The sequence below is a fragment of the Narcine bancroftii genome, chromosome 2 (genome assembly GCF_036971445.1).
Source record: "Narcine bancroftii isolate sNarBan1 chromosome 2, sNarBan1.hap1, whole genome shotgun sequence".
Classification (NCBI taxonomy): Eukaryota; Metazoa; Chordata; class Chondrichthyes; order Torpediniformes; family Narcinidae; genus Narcine; species Narcine bancroftii.
Genome location: NC_091470.1, coordinates 115,840,917 through 115,867,863, shown reverse-complemented (window position 1 = coordinate 115,867,863; position 26,947 = coordinate 115,840,917). Strand labels below are relative to the sequence as shown.

The 26,947-nt window shown below is 42.4% G+C and overlaps 1 protein-coding gene across 4 annotated transcripts in view; it reads left to right on the top strand.

Annotated features, from left to right (window-relative positions):
• The window catches only part of LOC138754187 (electrogenic sodium bicarbonate cotransporter 4-like), a 228,351-nt gene that overhangs the window by 633 nt on the left and 200,771 nt on the right, over positions 1-26,947 (top strand). For all 4 annotated transcript variants that reach the window (XM_069918076.1, XM_069918079.1, XM_069918075.1 and 1 more), the window contains exon 2: positions 23,709-23,825. In XM_069918076.1, the coding sequence (XP_069774177.1) occupies positions 23,761-23,825 (65 nt within the window). In that variant the 5' untranslated portion in view covers positions 23,709-23,760. The remainder of the gene's footprint in view (positions 1-23,708; positions 23,826-26,947) is intronic.

Genomic DNA, 26,947 nt, shown 5'->3' with positions numbered 1-26,947 from the left:
TGTGCAACAAGCTGCCAACTGAAGTGGTGAATGTGGGCTCAATTTTCACATTTAAGACAAATTTGGACAGATACATGGATGGGAGAGGTATGGAGGGCTAAGGACTGGGTGCAGATCAGTGGGACTTGACAGAATAATAGTTCATGAACTAATAATCCTCTTAATTTTGTTAAGGACTAAAGAGACTTTGTTAGAGCTAACAAAGGAACAGCAATGGAAAATTCAAAATAATAGTTTTTATTAAACTATAATAACTTGATATTTCTTACTTATCTCTAACTTAACCTCTAAATTTAATCCCCCACTATGCACAAATGTAAGTGTGTGTGTAAAAGTCCCAAACTCTGAACAGTCCATTTTTAAAACTTTAGCATCATTTTGATCTTGCTTGAAGGTCTTAAATTTTCAGTTCAGAAATAATTATTAAGTGCTTTTAAACATTATATCTTCAGATTACTTTAAACTCACAATTCTCTTGATGAACTGTCTTTCATAGAGATATTCTTATGTTTTATCCCCTGTGAATAGGATAATACGTCCTGTCTTTCTAGGAGGTCAAATTTTCTTCTTCAGGTTTCTTCTGAGGAGTTGCAGAGTTTTCTTCCACAATGAGGCTGCACGCTTTATTTTCAAAAGAGCAGTCGGAAAGTGGGTTTCCTTTTGAAATTCACTTTTTTCTGTATTCCCCTTTGATTGGGAGTAAGATATAACAACACTTATTCTGGTTACTGTAATTCAACTGTCTTTCACAAGGTTCCAACTCCTGTTTGTGTCACAGGGTTTTGACTTCTGAACTGATCCAAAAATGTCTGAAGTTGATGATCTATTTCTCCAAATCTCTCATGTCACGTATATGATATCATTTCTGCCTTTGACGTTCATAATGTCTTTTCACACATATGTGATAAAAGCATTGAAGTCCACATGCTTCCATAATGTCTGCCCACATGGACACAAAATGGTTCTGCGTTTACACAGGTGCTTCTGAGATAAAACCTATAAACCATATAAACCATCCTTTTATCTCTTGACTTCAACTTCAAACAGCAACCATTCAGTCTCTGCAAATGGCTCTCCATCTTTCACCTCAAAGAACCATGTATGTTTAAAATGCTAATATGTTGTCTTTGTGCTGAAGCCAGAAATATGCTGCAAAGAGCCATGTTTATGTAGAATGTAAATGAGCCATGTCCACCCAAAGCTAACTTATTAAACAATAGCTGAGTAAAATATAGTTTTAACATTAAACTAAGGATTAATATTAACACAGATCCATGACAGGCACAGACTAGAAAAGCCAAAGGGCCTGTTTTCATTGCGGTAATGTTCTATAGTTCTATGGAATTGTTGCAAGTGCACAGTTAGTGTTGCAGATAGCGTCACTCCTTTACAGTGCCAGCGATCGGGACCGAGTTTCAAATCCGGTCCTGTCTGTAAGGAGTTTGTATGTTCTCCCAGTGTCTGCATGAGATTTCCCTGGGTGTTCCAGTTTCCTCCCACCTTCCAAAAACATACCGGGGGTTGTAGGCTAATTGGGCAGGATGGGCTCATGGGCCAAAAGGGTCTGTTACCATGCTGTATGTCTAAATGAAAGTAAACTTTCTCACGATACCACAGTACACATGACAAGAAACAGACTGAGCTGAATGCATTTGGAAGAGGCAATCTTACTTGCAACATTCTCAAAGGAAATTAACATGTCAACCAAAGATCTTTGAGTTGCACAAGAATTTTTTAAAATTTAGACACTAAATGAACTGGATCGACAATGGCTGATCAGGAGAAGCCAGAGAGTAGTGATGGAAGATTGCTTCTCCGATTGGAGGCCTGTGACCAGTGGTGTGCCTCAGGGATGGGTGCTGGAAGCATTGTTGTTTGTCATCTATATCAATGATCTGGATGATAATGTGGTAAATTGGATCAGCAAGTTTGCAGATGACATGAAGATTGGACGGGTAATGGACAGCAAAGAAGATCTTCAAGCTTGCTGAGGGATCTGGACCAGCTGGTAAAATGGACTGAAAAATGGCAGATGGAATTCAAAGCACACAGCTGTGAAGTGTTACATTTTGGAAGGACAAACCAAGAAAGGACATACACAGTAAATACTAGGGCACTGAGGAGTGTAGTTGAACAGAGGGACCTGGGAATACAGATACATATTCCCTGAAAGTAGCATCACAGCTGGATAGGGTTGTAAAGAGAGCTTTTGGCATATTGGCCTTCATAAATCAGAGTATTGAGTACAGGAGCTGTGATGTTATGTTAGACATTGGTGAGGCCAAATTTAGAGTATTGTGTGCAGTTCTGGTCACTAAACTACAGGAAAGATATCAATAGGATAGAAAGAGAGCAGAGAAGATTTACTAGGATACTGCCTGGACTTTAGGAACTGAGTTACAGAGAAAGGTTAAACAGGTTCGGACTTGATTCCCAGGAGCGTAGAAGAATGAGGGGAGATTTGATAGATGTATTTAAAATGGTGAAGGGGATTGGCAGAGTAAATGTAGATAGGTTTTTTTTTCCACTGAGGTAGGTGAGATAAAAACCAGAGGACATGACCTAAGGGTAAAAGGGGAAAAGATTAGGGGGAACATGAGGGGAATTTCTTCTCCCAGAGAATGGTGGGGGTATGGACGAGCTTCCAGATGAAGTGGTGAATGCGGGCTCAATTTTAACATTTAAGAGGAATTCGGACAGGTACATGGATGGAAGAGATCTGGAGGGCTATAGACTGTGTGCAATGGAACTAGCAGAATAATAGTTTGACATAGACTAGAGGGGCCAAAGGGCCTGCTTATGCGCTGTAATGTCCTATGGTTTTATTTTTTTTTGTGAAGAACAGTGCAGGTTAAGGTTCTTATAACTTAATACTGTTGGTATGGATTATGGCAGAGGATTTCTGCCTGCTGGCACAGTCTCTTTCCCACTAATGCTGCTCACTCTGCCTGACTTGCCTGACAAAATCTTCCAGAATGCTGGTGATGAGATATTGCACGTTGCTGAGAGATTGATAGTTTTAGCTGGCACAATACTGAATTTGGAAACCTCTCTGGTGTGGTTCAAAGATAGAATTTAGTCTGTGGAGAGCAACCACTGCAGGCAAGGTTTATCTAAAAATAAACCTCTGCTTGCATTCAAGATGACTCAATCTGTTGGCACAGAAACTTCAATCCCATTTGCCTTGATTTAAATCTGACTGAATCTCAAACTGCATCTCACTCAAAGTGCCTATAACCCCAGCACCTTTCCCCACCACCCTTTTTGTTTGCTGTCTCTCCTTCCCACTTTAGTCTCCATAGAGTCCCAACCTAAAGCAATAACAGTCCACCGCCCTCTGTGGATACTGCCTGATCCATTGGGCTCCTCCAGCTTCTCTTTGTTCACTGACTCAAAGAATGCTATTTATCAGAATTAAAACAGCCAGGGTTTAAAAACGTAGGTCATAGTAGCTAGATTTGAGTTTCGCTTGATAATTATATGTGATGGAATAGGAGATTTGTCCAGCATAACTGTGGTGATCCAGTGATAGAATTCCAAAGTATGATGGCAAGGATATGAGAAATAGAAGCAGAATTAGGCCAGATAGTTACTCATGCCTGCTCTAAAAACACACAAAAATGCTGGAGGAACTCAGCTCGTCTCACAGCATACATAGGAGGTAAAGATATTATCGGCGTTTCAGGCCTGAGCTCTTCCTCAAGATATAAGCAAAAAGCAGGCAGGCATCTGAATTATTTCTCTTTGCAAAGCGTGTTAAATATTTAGAATTCACTGTCTCAGAAGAGTCTGGGTCCTCATTTGTTTAGTATACTCAAGGCTGAGGAATAGATTTTGCAATGTTAGGAAGGAACAGGAATGAAGGAGCAGACTCAGACTACTATGCCTTTCTTTCTTGTAAGCCTAATAGCCTGAAGATGCATGAGATTGTCTGATCTTTGAAGCTAAGCAGACTCAAGCCTGGTCAGGACTTGAGGGGACACCAGGTGCTGTAGGTTTCTGTGAGGGCCCTGGACAAAGTGGAGACTCTCTGTCTGCCTTACGCCGGACAACAGTTAAAGAATTTCATGTATGTTACATTCTGAATGTAGTATTCTGTGACAATAATGGAATCTTTACCTTTTCTTACCATTGGGTAGTTGAAAGTTATCTATAAGGGCCCCATGAATGCTGCTGCGCCAAAGAGGTTTCAGCACGGGATAGTGGGAGCTTGGATTAAATGAAGCATTGGTGCCTAATCTTTATAATCCAATCTTCTATTGAATACTGATGTTTTTTTTTCTCTTTTACATTGAAGATCTTTTTCTCTTAATGGCCTCTTAATACTTAAATTGTTAATGTGTTTTACATAGCTGAGTTATTACAGCAAGACTTTCATTGCATCTGTGTCTATGACAATAATCTCTCATTCATTCATTCATTCTTTGTTCTACACTGGTGATGGAGCAAGCCTAAGTTCCCAGATTCTCAGTGACCTCGGCAAAATTCTGAAACTTAATACTGACACAAAAGCTGCAGTGAAATTTGCCACTGTTGGTGTGAATCTTACAAAGTACATGTGAGGGTTACTGGTGGAGAAGTAATTTCAAGATGGTTGGAGTTCTTTGTTATCTCGTTGTCGGTTGCCAGAAAATTCTCCTTCAAATTAGAAAGGAGGGAAGGAAAATGATAGATCTATCTAATGAAAATAACAAAAAAAGATGCTGGAAATTTGAAAGAAAATGCTGGAACCACTCAGCGGGTCAGGCAGATTTAAAGTTTTGCATGTGAGACCCATCATCAGATTGTTTTCTCTCCTTGTCTGTAGCAGCTCCATCTTGAAAGGTTTGGGAGCGAGTGGGTGGCCAATTGAGAAGAGGGTTTAAGATGAGATGCTGGCAGTTATGAACAAAATAGCTACATAAGCCAGGGTTAGCCCTTGCCCTCTGGGGAAGGTAGCAACAAAACTAAAATTCACTAAAAAGACATCAGTTTAGATGAAGGCCTGAGTAAGGCTGACATTTTTGTGCAGTGCACTGCTCCTGGCCATCAATAACAGCAGGCAATCAATAACAAGGGTTACAAGGCCAGATTTTTCTTTCAATCATTCCATCTGCAGAGACCCATGGGATGCATTACTGATTCAGAAACTGTTACGCAGATACTTATTCTGGCACATGAACTGAAGAGTTCATGTTGGCGCAACTTAAAGGAAAGTAGGAAAGAAAAGTGAGTGACAGCTCTATCCTAAATTTGTGCAGATTGTTTTATTGCTGTTCACAGAAACATCCATCTTTAGAGGAAACAAATTTGGTTTGATGCACTGTTTTGATCAGAAGCCCGGGATTAAAGTGCAGTTTATTGTTAGATGCTGCACTTTCCAATCTTTTGATTGTTAAGCAGTTCCTTGGTGTTGAGCTGTCAATTGCAAGCTGTGTCTTGAGATATTTATTTATCCTTAAAAAGATTACCGTTAACCTATCTCTATAATGTCAAATTCAGGAAATATTCAGATATCAGTGGTAGAAACCTTTTACTGACTTTTTTTTTCCCTCACATACTTTCCTACAATCCATTACCCTGCCATTTACCCACCCATTTATTTAATCCGTCTCCATCTCACTTCCATTTGTGTTAATTCCAGTCATGGCATTGACTTGTGCAACACTACCACAAGGGCTTGCAAGTGCATCAAGAAGCCTTATTCTATTTAACAAGCTCTGCTCCATTACATTTAAAAAAAACCTTCCATGTGCCTTTGAAGATGTTTTGGGTTTGTGGTACAATTAAGGACCTCTGCAGTGGAGATCCTGAGGTGTGTGATTGCTTGATGTGACTGCCTGGGCAAATTGTGAATTCTGTAGTTTATTCTGGAGGAGCCTTCACACATTTTTTCTACTGCTAGGACTTCTTCTCTCATCTCCTTCCAAACAGAACAGTAATGAAGTTGTCCAAGTCCTCACCTTCCACTCCATATTCAGCTCATTATTCTTCGTCATTCCTGCCAGCTGCAACAAGGTCCCCCACTAGCCAGATCAACCCCTCCCTACCCCATTCTCTTTTTTGCAGAGGCCACTCCCTCTGTGAGTTCTAAGTCTATTCTTCCCTCCCCACCCACCCCTCCCGTACTGCTGGCACATTCCCCTGCAACTGCAGGAGGTGCAACACTTGTTCTTGCACTGCCTCCCTTGCCACCATCCGGGGATCCAAACACCTCCTCCAAACTTGTCTAATCCATCTGGAACTCCTGATGTGGACTTCTCAACATCATCGAGAACAGGCGCAGACTTGATGGCTGATTAGCAGAACATCTGGGCTCTGACCACATTGCCCATCTGGACCTCCTGGTTAATTGCCATTTCAACTCTTATCTCCAACCTATCCATCCATGACCACCTCCACTGCCAGGGTGAGGTCAATGGAACCAGGAGGATCAGCACCTCATGTTTAGCAAGAGAGATCTACATACCATTGGTAGCAACAGTACATTTTCCAATTTCAGCAAACACTTATCTTCTGCGTTTGTTTGTTTCTTTCTTTTTCTCTCAATCTCTCTCTCTCTCGCCCCCTTTCTTCCTCTCTCCTATCTCTCTGTCTCTTTCTCATCCTCTCCTTTTACATATTACCCAAGCCCCCCCCCATTAAAGTTCAAATTTATTGTTAGATACAAACATGACATCACATATAACTTCTGATTTATTTATTTTTTATTTCCCCCCCCCCCCCCTCCCCCCCACTGTGGGCCAGGCTTAGTGATTTCTATACTGATCTGTGAAGTGTACTTAAAGAAAGGAAGAAATGTAAACCAAGTGACAGTGCAAATGGATATGTAGGTATAAATATACAGTCATAATGAGTCAAATACAAGTCTTTAAATGAGTCTCTGAATGAATCTATTATTCAAGAGCCTGATAACTGAGGAGTAGTCACTATTCCTGAACCTGGTGGCACAAATCCTGTGGGGCCTGTACCTCCTTCCTGATGGCAGCATCAAGTACAAGGCATATGCTGGGTGTTGTGGATCCTTGATGATCACTGCTGCTATCTGACAGCAGAGTTCCCCATAGATGTTCTCAATAGTGGGGAGAGTGGGCTGAGTCCACTTCTTTTTGCAGGATTTTCTGCTCAGATGCATTAGTGTCTCCATTCCAGGTCATGTCTGGTTCTATCCACCTATTCCCAAAACATTTCACCCATTGGATCTCTTTCTCCATTTGGTTCCATCTGCCCTTCACCTCTCCCCTGATGGTTCCCATTATCAAGTTCCTTCCCAGATTCCCCACACTGTTCAGCTTATTACCCTCCAGCAACTAACCCCCCACCCCATAGATTAATCTGTCCTTTTGCTTCCCATTTCCACCCCTCCTCCTTCCAACCTGGTAATCTCTTGGTGATCCTTTACCCTTTCCTCTGTCCAGCCAGCACCTTCAGTCTCCTGTCTCATCTATCCCTCCTCACTCTCTGTCCGCTCGCAGGACTTCGACCTGGATCACAGTTAGTCCCTCCCCACCCCACAAATTCTGTTTGACCTGCTGAGTTCCACCAGTTTGTTTTTTCCCCAGATTCCAGCATCTGCAGTCTCTTACGCCTCCTGTAAATTCTGTTAACAAAACAGCCTTCATACTTTTGGCAACATCTGCAGATCTGTGGACTCATCTCACTGCAGAACTCTGTCATAGCCTGTTGGCTGGTGCATCTTCGATAGGAGGGGAAGTGAATAGTCGATTTCTTCTTGCACATCGATTGGTTTCTCAGGTGGGGAGAGCAAATTCTGTCTTTTCCTTGAAGCATTAGACAATTTATGTGATGTGTGAGAGCTGCCCAATTAACTGGTGTAGAATAAATGACAAGTGTGCTTCTCGACCAAATAACTCACTTGTCATCACCTGGCAGGAAGGAAATTTCAGAGCTGCATTGCCATGTTTTTAACAAGATTACACAGCAAGACTCTTTGGACATCAACATAAGAAGCTTTTATTTCACTGTTAAAGGGACACTCTCAGTGCTGAAGTTTCCAAATTTGGAAACAAATGCAAAATGAAATGTAGCAAAGTGACAAGCCTTTTCCAAGCCTTGTAGCTTCTGTCATTCGGGAGAACCAAGGGCAGCTGTTATTAAGGAACACAGCAACCCCAATCAGGCCACTGCCCTGCCTGGTGAGTGTCATCTTAATTGTCCCTTAGTTTATTTCCTGAACTCCCTTCTCAGCAGCAGCACCTTCAAGAAGGTGGCTCACCACCACTGCCTCGAGGGGCATTTAGGGCTGGGCTATAAATGCAGGCATTGTCCACATCCTGTTACAGAAAGCACAGGAAATAGATCCATTTTGTGTGCATCATTCCTGTGAAATGCATTCTTCTTTGGCTTGGCTTCGCGGACGAAGATTTATGGAGGGGGTAAATGTCCACGTCAGCTGCAGGCTCGTTTGTGGCTGACAAGTCCGATGCAGGACAGGCAGACACGGTTGCAGCGGTTGCAGGGGAAAATTGGTTGGTTGGGGTTGGGTGTTGGGTTTTTCCTCCTTTGCCTTTTGTCAGTGAGGTGGGCTCTGCGGTCTTCTTCAAAGGAGGTTGCTGCCCGCCGAACTGTGAGGCGCCAAGATGCACGGTTTGAGGCAATATCAGCCCACTGGCGGTGGTCAATGTGGCAGGCACCAAGAGATTTCTTTAGGCAGTCCTTGTACCTTTTCTTTGGTGCACCTCTGTCACGGTGGCCAGTGGAGAGCTCGCCATATAACACGATCTTGGGAAGGCGATGGTCCTCCATTCTGGAGACGTGACCCACCCAGCGCAGCTGGATCTTCAGCAGCGTGGACTCGATGCTGTCGACCTCTGCCATCTTGAGTACTTCGACATTAGGGATGAAAGCGCTCCAATGAATGTTGAGGATGGAGCAGAGACAACGCTGGTGGAAGCGTTCTAGGAGCCGTAGATGATGCCGGTAGAGGACCCATGATTCGGAGCCGAACAGGAGTGTGGGTATGACAACGGCTCTGTATACGCTTATCTTTGTGAGGTTTTTCAGTTGGTTGTTTTTCCAGACTCTTTTGTGTAGTCTTCCAAAGGCGCTATTTGCCTTGGCGAGTCTGTTGTGCACTAATTAACGCCCTCACCTCACTACAATTCAATACCTTATCATGTTTTCTTTTCACGCCTTGCAAGAACCATTGTTTTACAACCCTTTAGCCCAACGTCCATCTGACCAAGTTGCCCACCCATGCAAGTCCCATTTTCCTGTGTTCATTCTGTCTCTAAACCTTTCCTATCTGTGTGCCTGTCTAAATGTCCTTTAAACATTACAATTATACCTGTCTTTACCACTTCCTCTGGCAGCTCATTCCACGCCTTCTGTGTGAAGAAGGTGCTCTTGGTTCCCTTTTTAAGTCTTCCTCTGCCAGAAGAACACTGTGACCATTCACCTTATTTATGTCTGTCTTAATTTTATAAACCTTTACAAGGTCACTCCTCGGCCTCCTATGCTCTTGAGAGAAAACTCCCAGCCTGTCCAGCCTCTCCTTGTAACTCAACCCTCCAGTCTTGGAACTATTCTTGTGAATCTTTCCTGCCCCCTTCCCAGCTTTAGGATGTATGAGGAAATTGGAAAACTTTGAGGAATTCCACACAATTACAGGAAGAGTAAGCAGACTTCATACAGGTTGAAATAAACAAATGTGCTGGAATAACTCAGCAGACCTGGAATCATTCCTCTCCTTTGTTACTGTCAGTGTAGCGTTTGCACATGCTCTCTGTGACCATGTGGGATTCCTCGTGATGCTCTTGTCCTCCAGATCCAAAACGTGTGTTGGTAAATAGTATGGAAAAGCCTTGTTTATCCTGCAGTTAGAATTGAGACCTCATGAAAAGAGATAGAATGGCTTTATTGAAGAAAAAATATTAGATTAGTACAATAATGTGGAACAAAAATTGATGCTTTAAATTTCTTTAATAGAGTTTCTGTTACATTTTCTAGGATTTAAACCTAAATAATTAATGCTCATAAAACCAAGCAACCCTGTCTCGACAGCATTATTTCACACATCATTTTTGGATATTGAAGTCACAGTATGAAAATAATGGTATTTGGAAAGCAGATGTGAATTAGTTGAACATTTATCATGCTATGTAATTCCAGTGAACCAGTAAATGAAGAAAATATCCTATTCATAGGCATTAAAACTTATTCCATTTTAAATTAACATTTTTATTGACTTTTTGTTCACCACAGAAACCCTTGCATGTTTGGTGCTGAGGTTGATAAATTGGCTTCTGGGAGAAAGTTGTGGTCAGGGACAAGGCAAACGAGTGGTTCAGGTGGACATCATCCTGCAAGCATCTTAATTTTGAGTGCAGTTAGCCCTTGCTGCAGTGGACAGTAAAGAGGTTGAGACTCACATCCTCAATTCTTGTGGAGCATTTTAAAGTGGAAATATGGAAATATGTTCAAAGTTGCCAGTACCCAGAAAATACCAGGAATAAGAAACTTTGGAAAGTTCTTAGGGGAGTTGTTCCCGAAGGTGCTGACTCACAGAACCAGAGACATGGGTTCAATTCCGATCTCCAATGTTGTGTGTGGAGTGTATCCGTTCTCCCTGTGACTGCGTGGGTTTCATCCAAGTGCTCTCGTTTCAACCCACATCCTCGAGATGTGTGGTTTTTCTTTATGTATCTAAAAATTTCTTGCTGTTATTTGATTGTATTTTGTTTTTAAAATGTCTTTTAAATAAAATTTGAAAAAAAAATCCTAGAGATGTGTGTTTAGGTAGGTTAATTGGCCACTGTAAATTGCTCCTAGTGGATAGGTTAGTGGCAGAATCTGGGGTGAGTTGATGGGTTATGAGGAGAATGAAATGGGATAGTCAAAGGAAACTTTATTTTCATGTAATAACCCTCCACAGATGCTGTTTGATTGCTGAGTTCCCCCAGCAGTTTGTTTTTTATGTTCTAGTTTACAGCATCTGCAGCATCCTGTATTGCTTGAATTTCCTCCTCTGTTACCAAGGTCTGTTATCCCAAGTGTTGTCCAACTCTAAGAACAAGTAGTTTATGATGCATCAAAATGAGCAAAAAGTTTAATCAATATTCAGGGAATATTTAAGTAGGCTTTAAAGTTCAATGATTCAACTCATTGATCATTACAATTGCCAAAAGAGATTATATTCATTTAGATATTTAATTTTTTAATGTGATTCATAATTGAAGAAGCACTAAAAGAAGCAAAAAACCATTGTGGAACTTCCATACAACATTATGGCCCTCTAGTCTGTGCCAAACCATTTTTTTGTCTAGTCCCACTGACCTTCACCCAAACCCCTCCCATCCATGTACCTGTTCAAATCTTTCTTAAATGTTAAAATTTAGCCTGCATTTACCACTTCCACCTCTCCCACGTTCTCTGGTTTGCATCTCACCTACCTTCAGTGGAAAAAGCCTATCTACATTGATTCTGTCCATCCCCCTCATCATTTTAAATACCTCTATCAAATCTCTCCTCATTCTTATACGTTCCAGGAAATAAAGTCTAAACCTGTTTAACCATTCCCTGTAACTCAATTCCTGAAGTCCAGGCAACATCCTAGTAAATCTTCTCTGTACTCTTTCTATCTTATTGGTATCTTTCCTGTAGTTAGGTGACCAAAATTGCCTACAAATTTGGCTTCATCAATGTCTTATACAACTTTACCATAACATCCCAGCTCCTCTACTCAATACTTTGATTTATGAAGGCCAATATGCCAAAAGCTCTTTACAACCCTATCCACCTGTGATGTCACTTTCAGGGATTTATGTGTCTGTACTCCCAGATACCATTGTTCAGTGCCCTAGTATTTACTCTGTATGCCCTTTCTTAGTTTGTCCTTCCAAAATGCAAAACCTCACACTTGTCTGAATTAAATTCCATCTGCCATTTTTCAGCCCATTTTTCCAGCTGGTCCATATCCCTCTCCAAGCTTTGAAAACCTTCACTGTCCACAATGCTTCCAATCTTAGTGTCATCTGCAAACTTGCTGATCCAATTTACCCCATTATCATCCAGATCATTGATTTAAGGCAGTTTCAGGTGGCCAATTTCCCCGCTTGTAAACCCGCATATTTTGGCAATATGCGGCTGTTGGGAGGCCATGTGAATGTGCAGGAGGCGCTTGCAAGGCGAACTTTGTAACCTTCCTCAGAGAAGGATAATCGCCACAGCACAGTGGCCTATGCAGCCATCTGAATGCAGCCGCCAAAAAGCGGCTGCATTCATATGGCTGGGGATGACAGTCAGCTGGTGAGCACCTGACAGCTCCTCTCCCAGCTTCCCTTCCTCCGGCGCAGGATGTCGGGGCAGGGGCAGCTAGCTGGGCTGTCAGCGCAGGGACTGCAGGGCTAGAGCGGCCGGCGGGGGAGAAGGGAGCTGGGCTGTCAGCATGGGGACTGCAGGACTAGAGCGGCCGGCGGGAGAGAATGGGGGCTGGAGCAGCTGGTTGGGGAGAAGGGGGCTGGAACGGCTGGCGGGGGAGAAGGCGGCTGGAGCGACTGGCTGGGGAGAAGGGGGCTGGAGCGACTGGCTGGGGAGAAGGGGGCTGGAGCGACTGGCTGGGGAGAAGGGGGCTGGAGCGACTGGCTGGGGAGAAGGGGGCTGGAGCGACTGGCTGGGGAGAAGGGGGCTGGAGCGGCTGGCTGGGGAGAAGGGGGCTGGAGCGACTGGCTGGGGAGAAGGGGGCTGGAGCGACTGGCTGGGGAGAAGGGGGCTGGAGCGACTGGCTGGGGAGAAGGGGGCTGGAGCGGCTGGCTGGGGAGAAGGGGGCTGGAGTGGCTGGCAGGGGAGAAGGGGGCTGGAGCGGCCAGCGGGGAAGAAGGGGGCTGGCCGAAACAATGCCAGTACCCGACTCGAGTGCCATACTCACCCACCGGCTGCTCCAGCCTCCTTCTCCCTCGCCAGCTGTCCCAACCCCCTTCTCCCCTGCCAGCCGCTCCACCCCCCTTCTCCCCCACCGAGGGGAAGAGCGATCAGTGTGGGGACATTCCACAGGGGATGTCCCCGCGCTGGTAGCCCACCCTGTCTGTTCCAGCTGACAACCATCCATCCTAACTTGACAGCTCAAGGGACAGGAGCCGGAATGTGCTCAGATGCGCATCCCGGAGCAGCTGTCCCTTCAGGTGGCCAGCACTGAGCTTTTAGTGCTGCCACCTGAACGGCAAATCAAAGGGCCGCTTTCTCTTCAGGCGCATTCTTAGCGGAGAATACACCTGAAGAAGCCTATAGATGACAAACAACAATGGACCCAGCACCAATACCTGAGGCACACCACTGGTCACAGGCCTCCAGTCTGAGAAGCAATTTTCCACCATTAATCTCTGGCTTCTCCTGTCCAGCCATTGTCAAATCCAGTTCACTACTTCACCTTGAATACCTAGCATCTGAGCCTTCCTGATTATCCTCTCATGCAGGACCTTGTCAAAGTCCAAGTCGACAACATTCACAGCCTTTCCTTCATCAACTTTCCTGGTAACCTCCCTGAAAACTAAGATAGATTAAACACGACCTACCGTGCACAAAGCCATGTTGATTATCCCTAATCAGTCCCTAGCTATCCAAATAATTGTATATCTGATCCCTTCCAATAATTTACCTACAACTGATGCCAGGCTCTCCGGCCTGAAATTTTCAGGGTTACTTTTGGAGCCTTTTTTTAAAAACAATGGAACAACATAAGCTACCCTCCATTCCTCTGGCCCACACCCATGGCTAAGGGCATTTTAAATATTGCTGTCAGAGCCCCCGGATTTTCTGCACTAGCCTCCCTCAAGGTCCGAGGGAATATCTTGTCAGGTCCTAGGGATTTATCTATCCTTATTTGCTTTAAGACAGCAAGCACTTGCTCCTCTTTAATCTGTATAGGTTCCATGACCTCACTGTTTGTTTTCCTTGCTTCCCACGACTCTGTGCCCATTTCCTGAGTCAATAGTCCCACTGACCTGCACCCATTCCATAACCCTCCAGACCTCTCCCATCCATGTATCTATTCAATTTATTCTTAAAACCTGAGTGAGCCCAAATTTACCACATCAGATGGCAGGTCGTTCCACACTTCCACCATTCTCTGAGTGAAAAAGTTCCCCTCATGTTCCCCCAAACCTTTACTTATGGAAAAAAAAATGCTTAAGATCTCCCCATCTCTTGGCTCCATACAAGGTGACTACTTTGATCTTCAAGGGGACCAATTTTGTCCCTTACTGTTCTTTTGCTTTTAATATACCTGTAGAAATCCTTAGGATATTCCTTCACATTATCTGCCAAAGCAACTTCATGTCTTTATTTTTGCTTTCCTGAGGTATTTCTTGCATATTTTATACTCTCAAGTACCTCATTTGCTCCATGTTGCCTATACCTGTTATATACATCTCTCACCTTCTGAACCAGATCCCAAATATCCCTCAAAAACCAAGGATCCCTATACCTTCTAACCTTGCCTTCAATCCTCACAGGAACAAACTCTGTAATCTCAAAATTTCACTTTTGAAGGTCCTCCACTTACCTTGCATATCCTTGCTGGAAAACAACGTATCCCACCACACATTTTAGATCCTTTCTCTTTTCCTCAAAATTGGCCTTTCTCCAATTTAGAATCTCAACCTGTGGCCCAGACCTATCCTTTTCCATAATTAACTTGAAACTAATGACTTATGATCACTGGACCCAAAATGTTACCCTGCACTACTTCTGTTACCTGTCCTGTCTTGTTGTTCCCTAATAGGGGATCCAGTATTGCATTCTCTCTAGTTGGTACCTCTATTTCTTGATTTAGAAAACTTTCCTGAATGCATTTGACAAACTCCAAGCCATCCAACCGTTTTATTGTATAGGAGTCCCAGTGAATATGTGGAAAGGTAAAATCCCCTACTATCACAACTTGATGTTTCCTGCAGCTGCCTGCTTTCTCTCGACATATTTGCCCCTCCAACTCTCACGGACTATTGGTTGGTCTATAATACAACCCCATGAGTGTGGTCATACCTTTCTCATTCCTCAGCTCCACCCATATAGCCTCAGTAGACAAGCCCTCTGGTCTGTCCTGCCTGAGCACAGCTGATGAGCAATGCCTCGCCCCCCTTCATGTCTATCACGACTAAAACAATGGAAGCCAGGAACATTGAGCTTCCAGTGCTGCCCCTCCTGCAGCCAAGTTTAACTGATGGACACAATGTCATAAATCCATGCTCTAAGCTCGTCTGCCTTTCCTTCAATACTCCTTGCATTGAAATAAATGTGCCTGAGAACATTTCCACTATATTAAATTTTAACATCATCCATTCCTTCCTCCACTCCTCTATCTGCTCTGAAACTCTGGTTCCCCTCCCCTTGTAAATCTAATTTAGACCCACCAGAACAGCACTAGCAAAACTGCCTGCAAGGATATTAGTCCCCTTCCGGTTCAGATGCAAACCATCTCGTAAGAACAGGTCCCACCTTCCTTGGAAGAGAGCCCAATGATCCAGTAACCTGAAGCCTTTCCTCCTACACCATGTCTTCAGCGACGAGTTAAGCAGCATTATCCTCCTATTTCTAAACTCACTAACACATAGCGCGGGTAGCAATCCTGAGATTACTACCCTGAGGTCCTGTCCATCAATCTAGTGCCTAACTCCCTGAACTCTCCTTGCTGGACCACTTCACCCTTCCTACGCAGATCATTAGTCCCTACATGGACCACGACATTTGGCCGCTCACCCTCCCTCCTGAGAATGCTGTGAAGAAACACAATTAATTTTACCTCTAATTGAATAATTCTAAATTGAGAACTTGTGCTGATATTACTGCTCCACAATCCCTGCCCTTTGGTTGAATGGAATTTGCCTTGTAAAGGATCCAGTACCATTATAATAAACTTGAGACTCAATCATGTGCCCAGGCCGATTGTCGGTATGAACCATAACCTTTATGTCAAAGGTAAACAAATGTACTGGACAAAAATAGCAGAAGGAGCAATTGAAGCCCACAATTATCCCTCAATTGCAGGATCTTTTCATGTTCCAAAAGGGCAACACAGTTAACGTAGCAATTAGCACAACGTTATTACAATAGAACCAGGGTTCGAATCTGGTACTGTCTGTAAGAAGTTTGTACGTCCTCCCTGTGTCTGCATGGGCTTTCCCCAGGGGCTCCAGTTTCCTCCCACCATTCAAAACATGCCAGGTTGTAGGTTAATTGGGTGGCACGGGCTCATGAACTGAAAGGGTGTATGTCTACATTTAACAATTTTAAATATAAATTTATTAAACTCATAAGATAACAGGTTTGAAAAGTGAGGGACCAGGGATACAATTAGTGGCCAAATTGCCTTGACTGGTTGCAAAATGTGATGCAGGAGGTTGCATTATCTATGTTTGTCCTGCCTTGCTGAGCTGTGCCACTTAATCTGCACTTGTATCTAGCAGATGACAGTGAGCACTCCAGCCAGTCATTCAGCCTAATCAAAGAATAAACCAGAGGAGATGCTCTCAAGAGAAGCAAAGGTTTCCTGAGCCAGTCACACTGCATTCCTCAGTTTAATAGTAACCTGCCGATTGAAATTTATGAAGAGAAAATTCTCTTCACCAAAAAGAAAAGGCTATTTTCCCTTTAATTGACTGAAGGCAAAGCAATTCCCAGACTTGTAAGATTCAAACTTACGCAATCCTTTGTTCTTTTATTGGATTGCAATGCATAAGAATCATTTTGAACCTGAAGTATCTAAATACCAGAGAACCTGATATTCATCACAAATGCTCATTAACTGAGACTCAATATTTTTGTTGAATATTTTATTTATAAATTTTCAATCTCAAACTGAGTTTCCAGTAATCAATCAGAATTAAAGTTATCAAACATGTAAAAATTTTCCGTTGAGTCCAAGCCATTTTTCCTCCCCCTCCCTCCCCACACTCAACAAACCACAGTTATGCATAACATTCAAGACACCTACTATAAAGGTAGGGAACACATCAGGGATTTGTCACTGCCCGACGGCTGGCACCTAGGCTGGAAGATTTTTCTTGATTTTACTTAATTGGGATGAAATGTACCCCTCCACCCCTCCCTCATAAAAGGATAGTCTGTGAGAGGCAGGCCCTAAACCCAGTACTGCTACTAATCTTTCACCTCTCCTTGAGATAGAAATTTCAACAGGCTTTTTAAAAATCTTCTAACATTCTAAGGTTTTCTAAGGGCCTTATACATTATTATTGTTTCAGTTGGTGCTGTAACATAATTCTGCTAACTTAATCTGCAAAGTAGTTTCATTGAGGAAGCAAGTTCATAATTTGGGAACTTGCTCTGTCCTAAATGGCTGAGGTGAAGCTGTCCACTACCACATGTGCTTACTTTAAAGATGGTTGCTGAGTGATTATTTCCAGACAGTGAGCCATTCCAACTGAGACACTAGCATTGTACAGTCCCCTCATTTTCCTTTCTCTCTGAAACACTGTAGGGCATACTTTATAGTTGTGAAATGGGTCAGCTAGGATTTTGTGGTCATTCATGCAGAGTCATCCCATCAGATGTTCGTTCTATCTTTACTCGGTTAACGCTTTGAACCAATAAATCTTTTGTTGCCTGCCTTTTCATTTGCCGAATTCTCCTTTGATTGCTCTCATTTTCTACAAGACACTGGTATACCCATAGGCACTCAATGGTCCCTAGTTATGCCTGCATTTTTGTTGACTAAAAAGAACAGTCTTTTTTTCCAAACTTACTCTGTCACCGCTCCCAACCTCTGCTGCACTGGTGCTACCTTCTGCAGAACTTGTCAGTTTCTTCAACTTTGGTACCAATTACTACCCTCCTCTCAGATTTACTTGGACTATTTCTAAAGCATTTTTTCTCTGGATCTCTCAAATTTGATCTCAAGAGACAAACTATCCATGATATTTAGTACAAAGCTGCTGACTCCCACAGTCACCCAGATTACACAAATTCCCACTCTTTTTCTTGTAAGATGCTATCCCTTTCTTTCAGTTTGTCCGTCTCTGCTGCATCTGTTGTCCAGATTAGGCTTTTCTCTCCTAGACATCCGAAATGTCCTCCTTGTTCAGAAAATGTGGCTCCCACCCCTTCGCTCCCCATGTGGTGGATGGAATCCTCCTCTGCATCACCTCCATTTCCTGCAACTAATCTCATCTGCCTTAACCCCTTGACTATTCTTGACTCCAACATCTTGTGTCTCCAATCTTCCACTACTGTTCTGATCACCTGGTTTGTTTTTAAAGCAAGAATGGAATTTCAGTTTTCTTTGTGCGGTCGCCTATTTATTGTTCATCTGAAGGTCAAACGGGGTGAAAGCAGTAAAATGAAATTAGAACACAAATAGATGTTGAACTCCCCAAGTAGTTGGCCTTTCACCGATGTTGCATTAAAGTGAAATAAAACAGTAGGTTGCCATTTAATAGGCAGAAGTGAACATTTTCATATTATGAATGCTGTGGAGTAGAATATTTTCAAGTAAAATCCTGTTTTCTGGAATTCAAATAATCGGAAAAAAAATTGTGGAAAATAAATAGGTAAAAAATATGGAAGTTTAAAATTGGTGCCCCCCCCCCCAGCAGTTAATTTGCCCATGCACAGTTAGCGCAGCAGTTAGCAGAATGATATTACAGCACCAAATGAAATAATAATATAAAAAATAATGTATAAGACCCTTAGAATATGTAATCTCAAGTAACCAGCACTGGAAGCAATCCCAACAAGTCTATTTCCCTATTTCTTTCTCTGTAACCTATTTTCTCTTACCCGCCCATTGATTCCACCCTGAGTGCCAAGTGCACTCAGGCTACAGTAATCAATTACCCAAACACCACTCACATCGTTGGGTCGTGGGAGGAAACCAGAGCTCTGGGGTAAACCCATGCAGTCACAGGGGGAACAATGCAAACTTCACACACAAATATGATGCTATTATGCACGAAATCAAGATACTGTAAAGCACCGTCAGAAAGAAGATATTAATAAAAAAAATGAAAGGAATGTGGAAACATTATTGAAAGAAGAAATGCAGTTAACATCATTAAAATTATCCTTAAATCACCCAAAAACAGATGCCAGACAGAATAGAACTTGAAAATTAAAAACATAATGCTGGGGAAACTCAGCAGGTCAAACAGTGTGCTTTATATAGTAAAGCTAAAGATTCATAACCAATGTTTCGGGCTTGAGCCCTTCATCAAGGTACCAGAGAAAAATCAACTGAATTATGTTGACTGAAATCAAGCGAGTATGTGATGGTCGCAGTTGTATTGATTCAAATTGCCTCAATTTTGTTCCGGTTAAAAGCTGCTCCTTTGCACCCCTGTTTGGATGACAGGCACAGGCAGGATCAGGCAACTCCAAGCCATTGCCCCACAGACAGTAAATATGCCAGCATGGCTGTCGTTTCTTTCAGACACTTGGATGAGGATTCAGTGAGTTCCAGGAAGCAGTGGTCCAGAAGCTGAACTGGTAACAGAAAAAGTTTTGAACAAAAATTGCCAGTTAAAAGATTTGAGATCTTGTCCTGCAGATGTAATTGAATGAGTCCTTCGTTCTCCCTGCATCCCCACTGCCTTTCATTTTATGCAGCAGTATATATTTTTTCATTCCTTCTTCTCCAATTCTGTACAAAATGCATTTCAGGATACTTCAGTGCCTCTCTCGCTGTCGATAACTAATCTTCAGGAGAAAAGACAATTTGGCAAATAAAAAAGCATTTTTAAACTGAAATTTGCTCTCCCTTGGATGGGGACGAAATGATTGAAGTTATCATAAAGAGCAGCTGTAATTTAAAAGCAGTCCCTCCGGCTTATCTGTCATTCATTTCAGAATGTGTCATAAAATTACATTTTGTTAAATGACACATTCAGTGCAAGTACTTAGTTGAATGAAAATCTAGATTAGCTGATACCAAATTTTAATTAAATTTTGCTTTGACATAGCATGTATAAAATTCATTATAATTTTCCAATTCCAAATATCACACAATTCCATTGCTATATTATTAGAAAGTATTTTTAAAATCTCATTTGTCTCTTGTTCTCAGCTTGCAAGCTGCTCCCTTCTGCCCACACTATTTCCCAGTTGCACTTTATCCTGCTCAACACTGGGCGATAGAACCTGACTATGGGATGGTGTGAATTCTTAAATTCTATTTTATTTACAGGACAGTAGAAGCTGATTCTGGCCAATTACCCCTCAATTAACCTACAACCCCAAACATTTTGGAGGGTGGGAATAAAGCAGAGCATTTGGAGGAAACCCACGCAGACATGGGGAGAATGTACAAACTCCTTACAGACAAGGAAGGATTCGAACCCAGGTCACTGGCACTGTAATACTGGTTATGAGTTACCAGGCAATGGATCAGCCTGCCAGATTTTGGAAGGCAGCTACAGTCATGAATATCAGATCACTTGATCATAACACCCACTGAAATTGATCCTGGGAACTCTTGTAAACTGAAGGAGGCCTTTCAGCCCAATAGCTAGACAGCACTATGAAAAGTCGACCCAATTAATCCAATTCTCCTCTTCCTTTGTCCTTCATTTATCATAATTTTATGTTAATTTAATAGAATTTAAGTTATTACATCCAATATCCGTAAAAAGTGCAAAATGTATAGCAGCAGCATAAAGATATCTCCTCGTCATCCTTTTTTTAAAACTAATTGCCTTCAATCCACATCCTTAATTAGTTATCGAACACAGCAAACACCTCTATAAAATTTTCTCCTCAGCTTTTGACTTCTAAAGGGAAATGCTCCACTTTCTCCGTTCTCTCCCTGAATTGAAGACCTTCCATCTGGAGACCAATCCAGTGAAACTCTGACCTATGGCAGAAGCTAGAACACAGTATAATATCCAGTTTGAAACCCTAAGCCCAGTAGTTATTGAGATGCATCAGTAATGATTCCTCCACGTCTTCTCAACGTGACCTCCCACGTTCAGTGTCTTTATATTCTTTCAAAACTACACCACACACTTTGACGAAGGGCTCAGGCCTGAAATGGATCCTATGGATGCTGCAAGACCAGCTGAGTTCCTCCAGCATTTCTGTGTATTAACTTCATTGTCTTTCTTCATTTTTCCTACTAAATTTCATTATGTGTTAAATATGATCAGCCTATTCCTGTACCTTGGTTCTGGGTCAATACTCTTTTTCTGAGTGTATTGTGTTATCTATAAACTTTGAAATGAAGCCAAGTTGTTAACATAAGCCCAGTGACAATCCCTATCCCTCCCCCTCCCCCCACACTGTGAACTCCTGCACATTGGCGGTGGGATGGGGCGAGGGGACCTGGTTGAGGTGCAGGTTAACATCTACGTGAAGGATGTTCAGCCCTCTGGACCAGAAAGAGGGTGATGACTGATAAATGAAAGAGCCTTCTCTGCTGGCACCTGGGACTGTAGATGTGCTTTGACCTAAGAGGTAGAAGCCCAGAGTCTAACCCACTCCACCAGTTACAACTGTTGTGAAATAATAGTCTGTACAAATTTAACTTTGTGACTGAGGAAGGAGTGTTGGGATATGGGAAGGGCAGAGAGCAGATGAAGAATCAATTGTAGTCTTGAGTTTCTTTTTAATAATCTTCAAGCAAGTAATGATAATATTACAGGGAATAATGGGCCACAAAAGAATAGTGGAAAAATAATACTTGTAATTATTGTACTTGTACTTTTAAACCAGTCAGAGTTGGAATGAATAGTTAAGTGATGAGCTACATTGTAGTGTGAATTGAAGCAGAGCTATCTCCACATCAGATTGGACTATCTGCTTCTCGATCACAGTAGGAGATGTTTAAGGCAGTGCTTTGTATTTGATTAGCTCAGTGCTGCTCTTACAAGCAATTACTTCCTCATTGTTGGCTGTTCAGAAGCTGTGTTGGAGTTGAATAGCCTTTTACATTGACATTCCACTACAATGACTGATGACAAAGGATGGCTATGACGCTTGTCTTATAGTGTGAAAATCCTGAATTTTGGGGGTATACTGGAGAGATCTTCATGAAATAACCCTCACTGACCAATTTAAAGCAGAATAACAGTCAACATCATTAGTGATGTGTTACAAGGGTGGTCAGCATTATTGCTCCCTCCCTCTGTGTGAAGGAAAAAGTATGGGAGGTGACCTGCCCACATTCACTGTAACTGCAAGCTGTAAAGTTCTCCCGCTGTCCCGGATGGAAGGAAAAGCTTCCGTGGCAATAGCAGCCAGATTGCCCAGGTTAACATTGATTCTTCAACCAACTTGACTATGTGGTCTGCACTACACAAAAGTGCTGGAATATAAGAACTTATAGGACCAGGCCATCCAGCCCATCGAGCGGGCTCCACCATTCTATGAGATCATGATAGGTTAATCTGATGATAGGCTCATCTCCATCTGCCTACTTTTTCCCCATCTCCCTTAATTTCTCTACAATGTAAAAATCTATCCACCCTTGTCTTAAACATATTTACAGAGGTCACCTCCACTGCTTTAATGGGTAGTAAATTTCACAGATTCACCATCCTCTGAGAAAAGCAGTTCCTCCTCAAATCCATCCTAAATCTACTACCCTGAATCTTGAGGCTTTGTTCCCTGGTTCTTTTCTTCCCCACCAATGGAAAAAAACTTATTTACCTTTATCTTATCTATGTCTTTCATAATTTTATATTTCTGTAAGATTCTCTCATTCTTCTAAATTCCAGTGAGTACAGTCCCAGGTGACTCAATCTCCCCTCATAGGCTAACCCCCTCATCTCTGGAAACAACCTAGTGAACCTCCTCTGAACCGCCTCTAAAGCCAGCACATCCTTCCTCAAGTAAGGAGATCAGAACAGTATGCAATACTCCAGATGCAGCCTCACCGGTACCTTGTACAGTTGAAGCATAACCTCCCTGCTCTTAAACTCCAGTCCCTCTAGTAATGAAGGCCATTTTCCATTTGCCAGGTGTCATCTATGGGAAGTAAAGAGTGACCAATGTGACCTCTTGAGTTTCTCTAGTACTTCTGTGTATTACACCACAATCCAAACACCTGGAGACTTTCTTGTTGAACTGACTACCTGGTCTCTCCCCTGTTTGTGCTGCTTGCTGCTTCCTTCATACCCTGGAATCATGACTACATTTCATAACTAAAATGCTGGGAAGTATCAGCAGGTCGGGCAGTCAGGACGGCTCGGCTGTCTGACTCGCCAAGTTCCCGCTGGTTTCTGTTTTTCCTGTAGAACTCTTGTCTCTTTTTTTTGGTTTTCATAAAATACATCACTGGCCATGAAGCATATTGGGGTGTCCTGAGAGGTGCTATACAAAAGACTTTTAGTCTTCATGATCTAGACTGGACTGTGAACCCTTACCAACCACTGGGACATACTCTAAAGGAGAGAACCAACAACACAGACTTGAATCTTGGAAGCCAAAGTACCTCTTTTGGCTTAGGTTGAGGTAAGATACTAACAGGGTCTGTGCCATGTAGGTTGTGACACTGGACGCTACCCTATACTTACCCTGCATCTAACCCATGCTGTTTCTTCCCTGAGCCTGTGAACATGACCCTTTTCTGGGTCATATTTGACACTGACATCATTCCCCTCCAGAAAGGTGAAATCTTTCAGATTCCACCTCCATAAGCAACACCAAAGAACATTGAGGAAAACGACTTGACAAGTTCAAGTCCCATCAGTCTGATCACTTGGATCAGCCCTCCTGCCTCTGGTCCCTCACATGGTTTTGCAATAATTTGGCATTTCTCTTGCTGACAGTTCTCATGCTGTGGAGGAGATGAGTACAAGGACTGGACCGTGAACCCTTACCATGCCTGTGATGCGCCTGGACCAATGGCCTGTGGAGTACCGTACACTTGTTGTGTCAGAGAACAGGTAGGCTCTCGTCAACAGCACGGAAGTCATCTACTCCAGCCATTCTCAACTTGTTTTTGTCTATGGCCCCCTTAGGATTCTGCTCAAAGTTTATAGGCCCCCCTTCCCAGTGAAGTACTCAGGTTTAGTTGGTTTCTTCCATACTTCTCTCTTAATGGTTATATAAATGATATTTCAAAAATTTTATAATTTGAGTGCATCCCCCCGCCCCCACCTTAAATGTGCTGTGCACCCCACCCCCACCCAGGGGATCTTACGGCCCCTGTTGAGAATGCCTGACCTAATCTGCCACAGGTCTCTTGACTTTAACCTTAATTTGCTGAAGTACTTTAAAAATATCTGTATTAATGATAAAAGAGCATTTGTCAATGGTACAGTGTAGAAAAGTGGTTGAGAAACTCAACTGGTCATGCAGTATCCATGGGAAACAAAGGAATTTGACTGACATTTTGAGCCTGAGCCCTTTGTCAGGGGATGTCAATATCAACAAACCTTGACGAAAGGCTCAGACCTGAAACATTGGTCATATCCCTTTGCTTCCTGGAGACGCTGTATGACCTGCTGAGTTTCTCCACCACTTTTCTGTTTTGCACTACAATCACAGTGTCTGCAGACCTTCCTGTTTAACTCCCATTTGTCAATTGAAGCATTTCACCAATGGATCTGAGTGGAATTGGCCATAGTCTTGGTGTTCACCTTTATTGAGATATGCTGAGCAACCACTGTGATTAGTTTGAGCATTTAATTGTTGATCTGCAAAGAATCAGGAAGTTGGAAAAAAGATGTTCAAAAAAATCTTTAGTAATTTTGATTCTGAATTACATGCAAATTCTTTCCCAACACAGCTCCTGGCAGCTGCAGTCTGTGGAGCTGGGGGCTGGGTGGCCTCAATGAAGTTTAAAAAAGAAACTGTAGATGATGGTCATCTGAAACAGGCTGTATCTGTGGGGAGGATGTTAAATGAAGGTCACCGACCTCAGGCGGGAAGCAAGTCAGAAGTCACCTCACCTGCCAATCAAGGTTAGATCCATGCACAGGTGAAGTTGCCACGCAATTGATTGTCGCAAGTCACGTGGGCACACTTGAGCTGTCCTGCACCCCACCAGCCGACTGCAGTGTAAAGACCAACATGTGGACCATCTGGTATCTTTTTTCTTCATGAGACGATCTGTGAGCTCCACCCCAGGTTGAGGTTGCAAGCCAAAGGCAACACTAAAGAACCAACTGAACGGTAAAGGGTGGGGCTATTGTGGCAAACACCTGGGGAAGTCTGTCGTGTCTCACATGTTGTAAATTGTACCTAGACTTGTGTTCTTGCTTGTTGTAGAAGGGATGGCAAGTATTGTTTGTTTAACCCTCACTTCACAATTGGGAGTTGCGGTTGCACTAGACAACAATTTTTTTTTCAAAATTTTTGCTTCCTGAAAAAAATTGGGGATTATGATAGGCAACTTCAAGCTGAACACAAAGATAATTTCAGATTTGCTATATCATGTAGGAAGATGGAAGAAATACCTCAAGAAAGAAATCAGGGAGGAGTCACGTGATGGAGTAGTGGCCGGTCAGGGAATTCCAGCCCTCTCCCGAAAAGTTAAAAAAAAACACATGAAGCACAAAGGTACAAGATTAAAATTTATAATAAAGTAAAAATAAAGGTGAGAAGAAAATGGCAGCGAAGAGAGAAAAGTCGAAAACAACGGGAAGAAAAGAGGAACAAAGAATGTCGGAAGAAGAAGGTGAAGGCCTTAACTGTCCGAAGAGGCCCGCCGCGGAGAGAGAAGCCCGCTCCCTCAGGTCAGTGGAAGTCCCGGGCTCGGGACTACAAAAATGGCTCGCAGAGCCGAGTAAAAGTGCGCAACCGCGCATGAAAAAAAAACTCACTGACGGGAGGGGGGAACAGCTGCGGAGTCGATCTCCGCAGCTGAGAGAGACACAAGAAGCAGGTGCAGAACACAGACAATAACGACAACAAGAAAGAAGAGGGTAAAAAGAAAACAAGGAAACAACAGATGGTCAATCCAGAGGAAGAAGAAGAAGAACAGAAAGAAATGGAAGAAGAGGAGAAAGGCAAGACAATGGATGTATCTTTTTTTAAAGAATATATGGAATCAGTGAAAGAATGGCAATTACAAGAATTTAATGAGATAAAAAGAAGAATTAAGAATGCAGAAGAAAAAATTAATAAAATGGAAATGGCCATGTCAGAGATAGGAAAAAGAATGGAAAATATGGAAGAACGAGAAACAATTGTAGAAATGGAAGTAGAGGACTTAAAAGAGAAATTAGAAGAATCTAATAAAAAAGTTAGAGGCACATGAGCTGTTAGCTCAGAAGGTAGATATAATAGAAAACTATAATAGAAGAAATAATATAAAGATAGTGGTCCTTAAGGAAGATGAAGAAGGCAAGAATATGAGAGAATTTATAAAAGATTGGATCCCCAGGGTCCTAGGAAGACCAGAATTACAGGAAGAAATGGAAATGGAGAGGGCACATAGAACTTTAGCCCCGAAACCACAACCGCAGCAAAAACCAAGATCCGTTTTAGTAAAATTCTTAAGATATACAACAAGAGAAAATATATTGGAGAAAGCAATGAAGAAAGTAAGAGAAGACAAAAAGCCACTGGAATATAAAGGTCAAAAAAATTTTTTCTATCCAGACATAAGTTTTGAACTCCTGAAGAAGAGGAAGGAGTTCAATACAGCAAAAACGATCTTATGGAAAAAAGGATATAAATTTATGTTAAAGTACCCAGCGGTACTTAAAATAGTTATTCCAGGGCAACAAAACAGACTATTCTCAGATCCAGAGGAAGCAAGGAAATTTGCAGAACAACTACAAAACAAGCAGAGAGATGACCACGAACTATATGTATGTGTGTAAAGTGGTATATGTATGTATATATATAGTGTGTATACATGAATGTATCCGTATTTAGAGGAAAATATATAGAGTATAGACAAGAATTAATAAGGGAGGGAAAGGGAATAGAGGGAATAAGGAGGGAATTAAAAGAGTGACCTTTGTTACATATGAAAATTGAAATCTTTTCTGGGGGGCTGGGTGGGGAGGAGTTACGGTCACTACAAAATCAGTTGATGTTTGCGAGTGAATTTGCA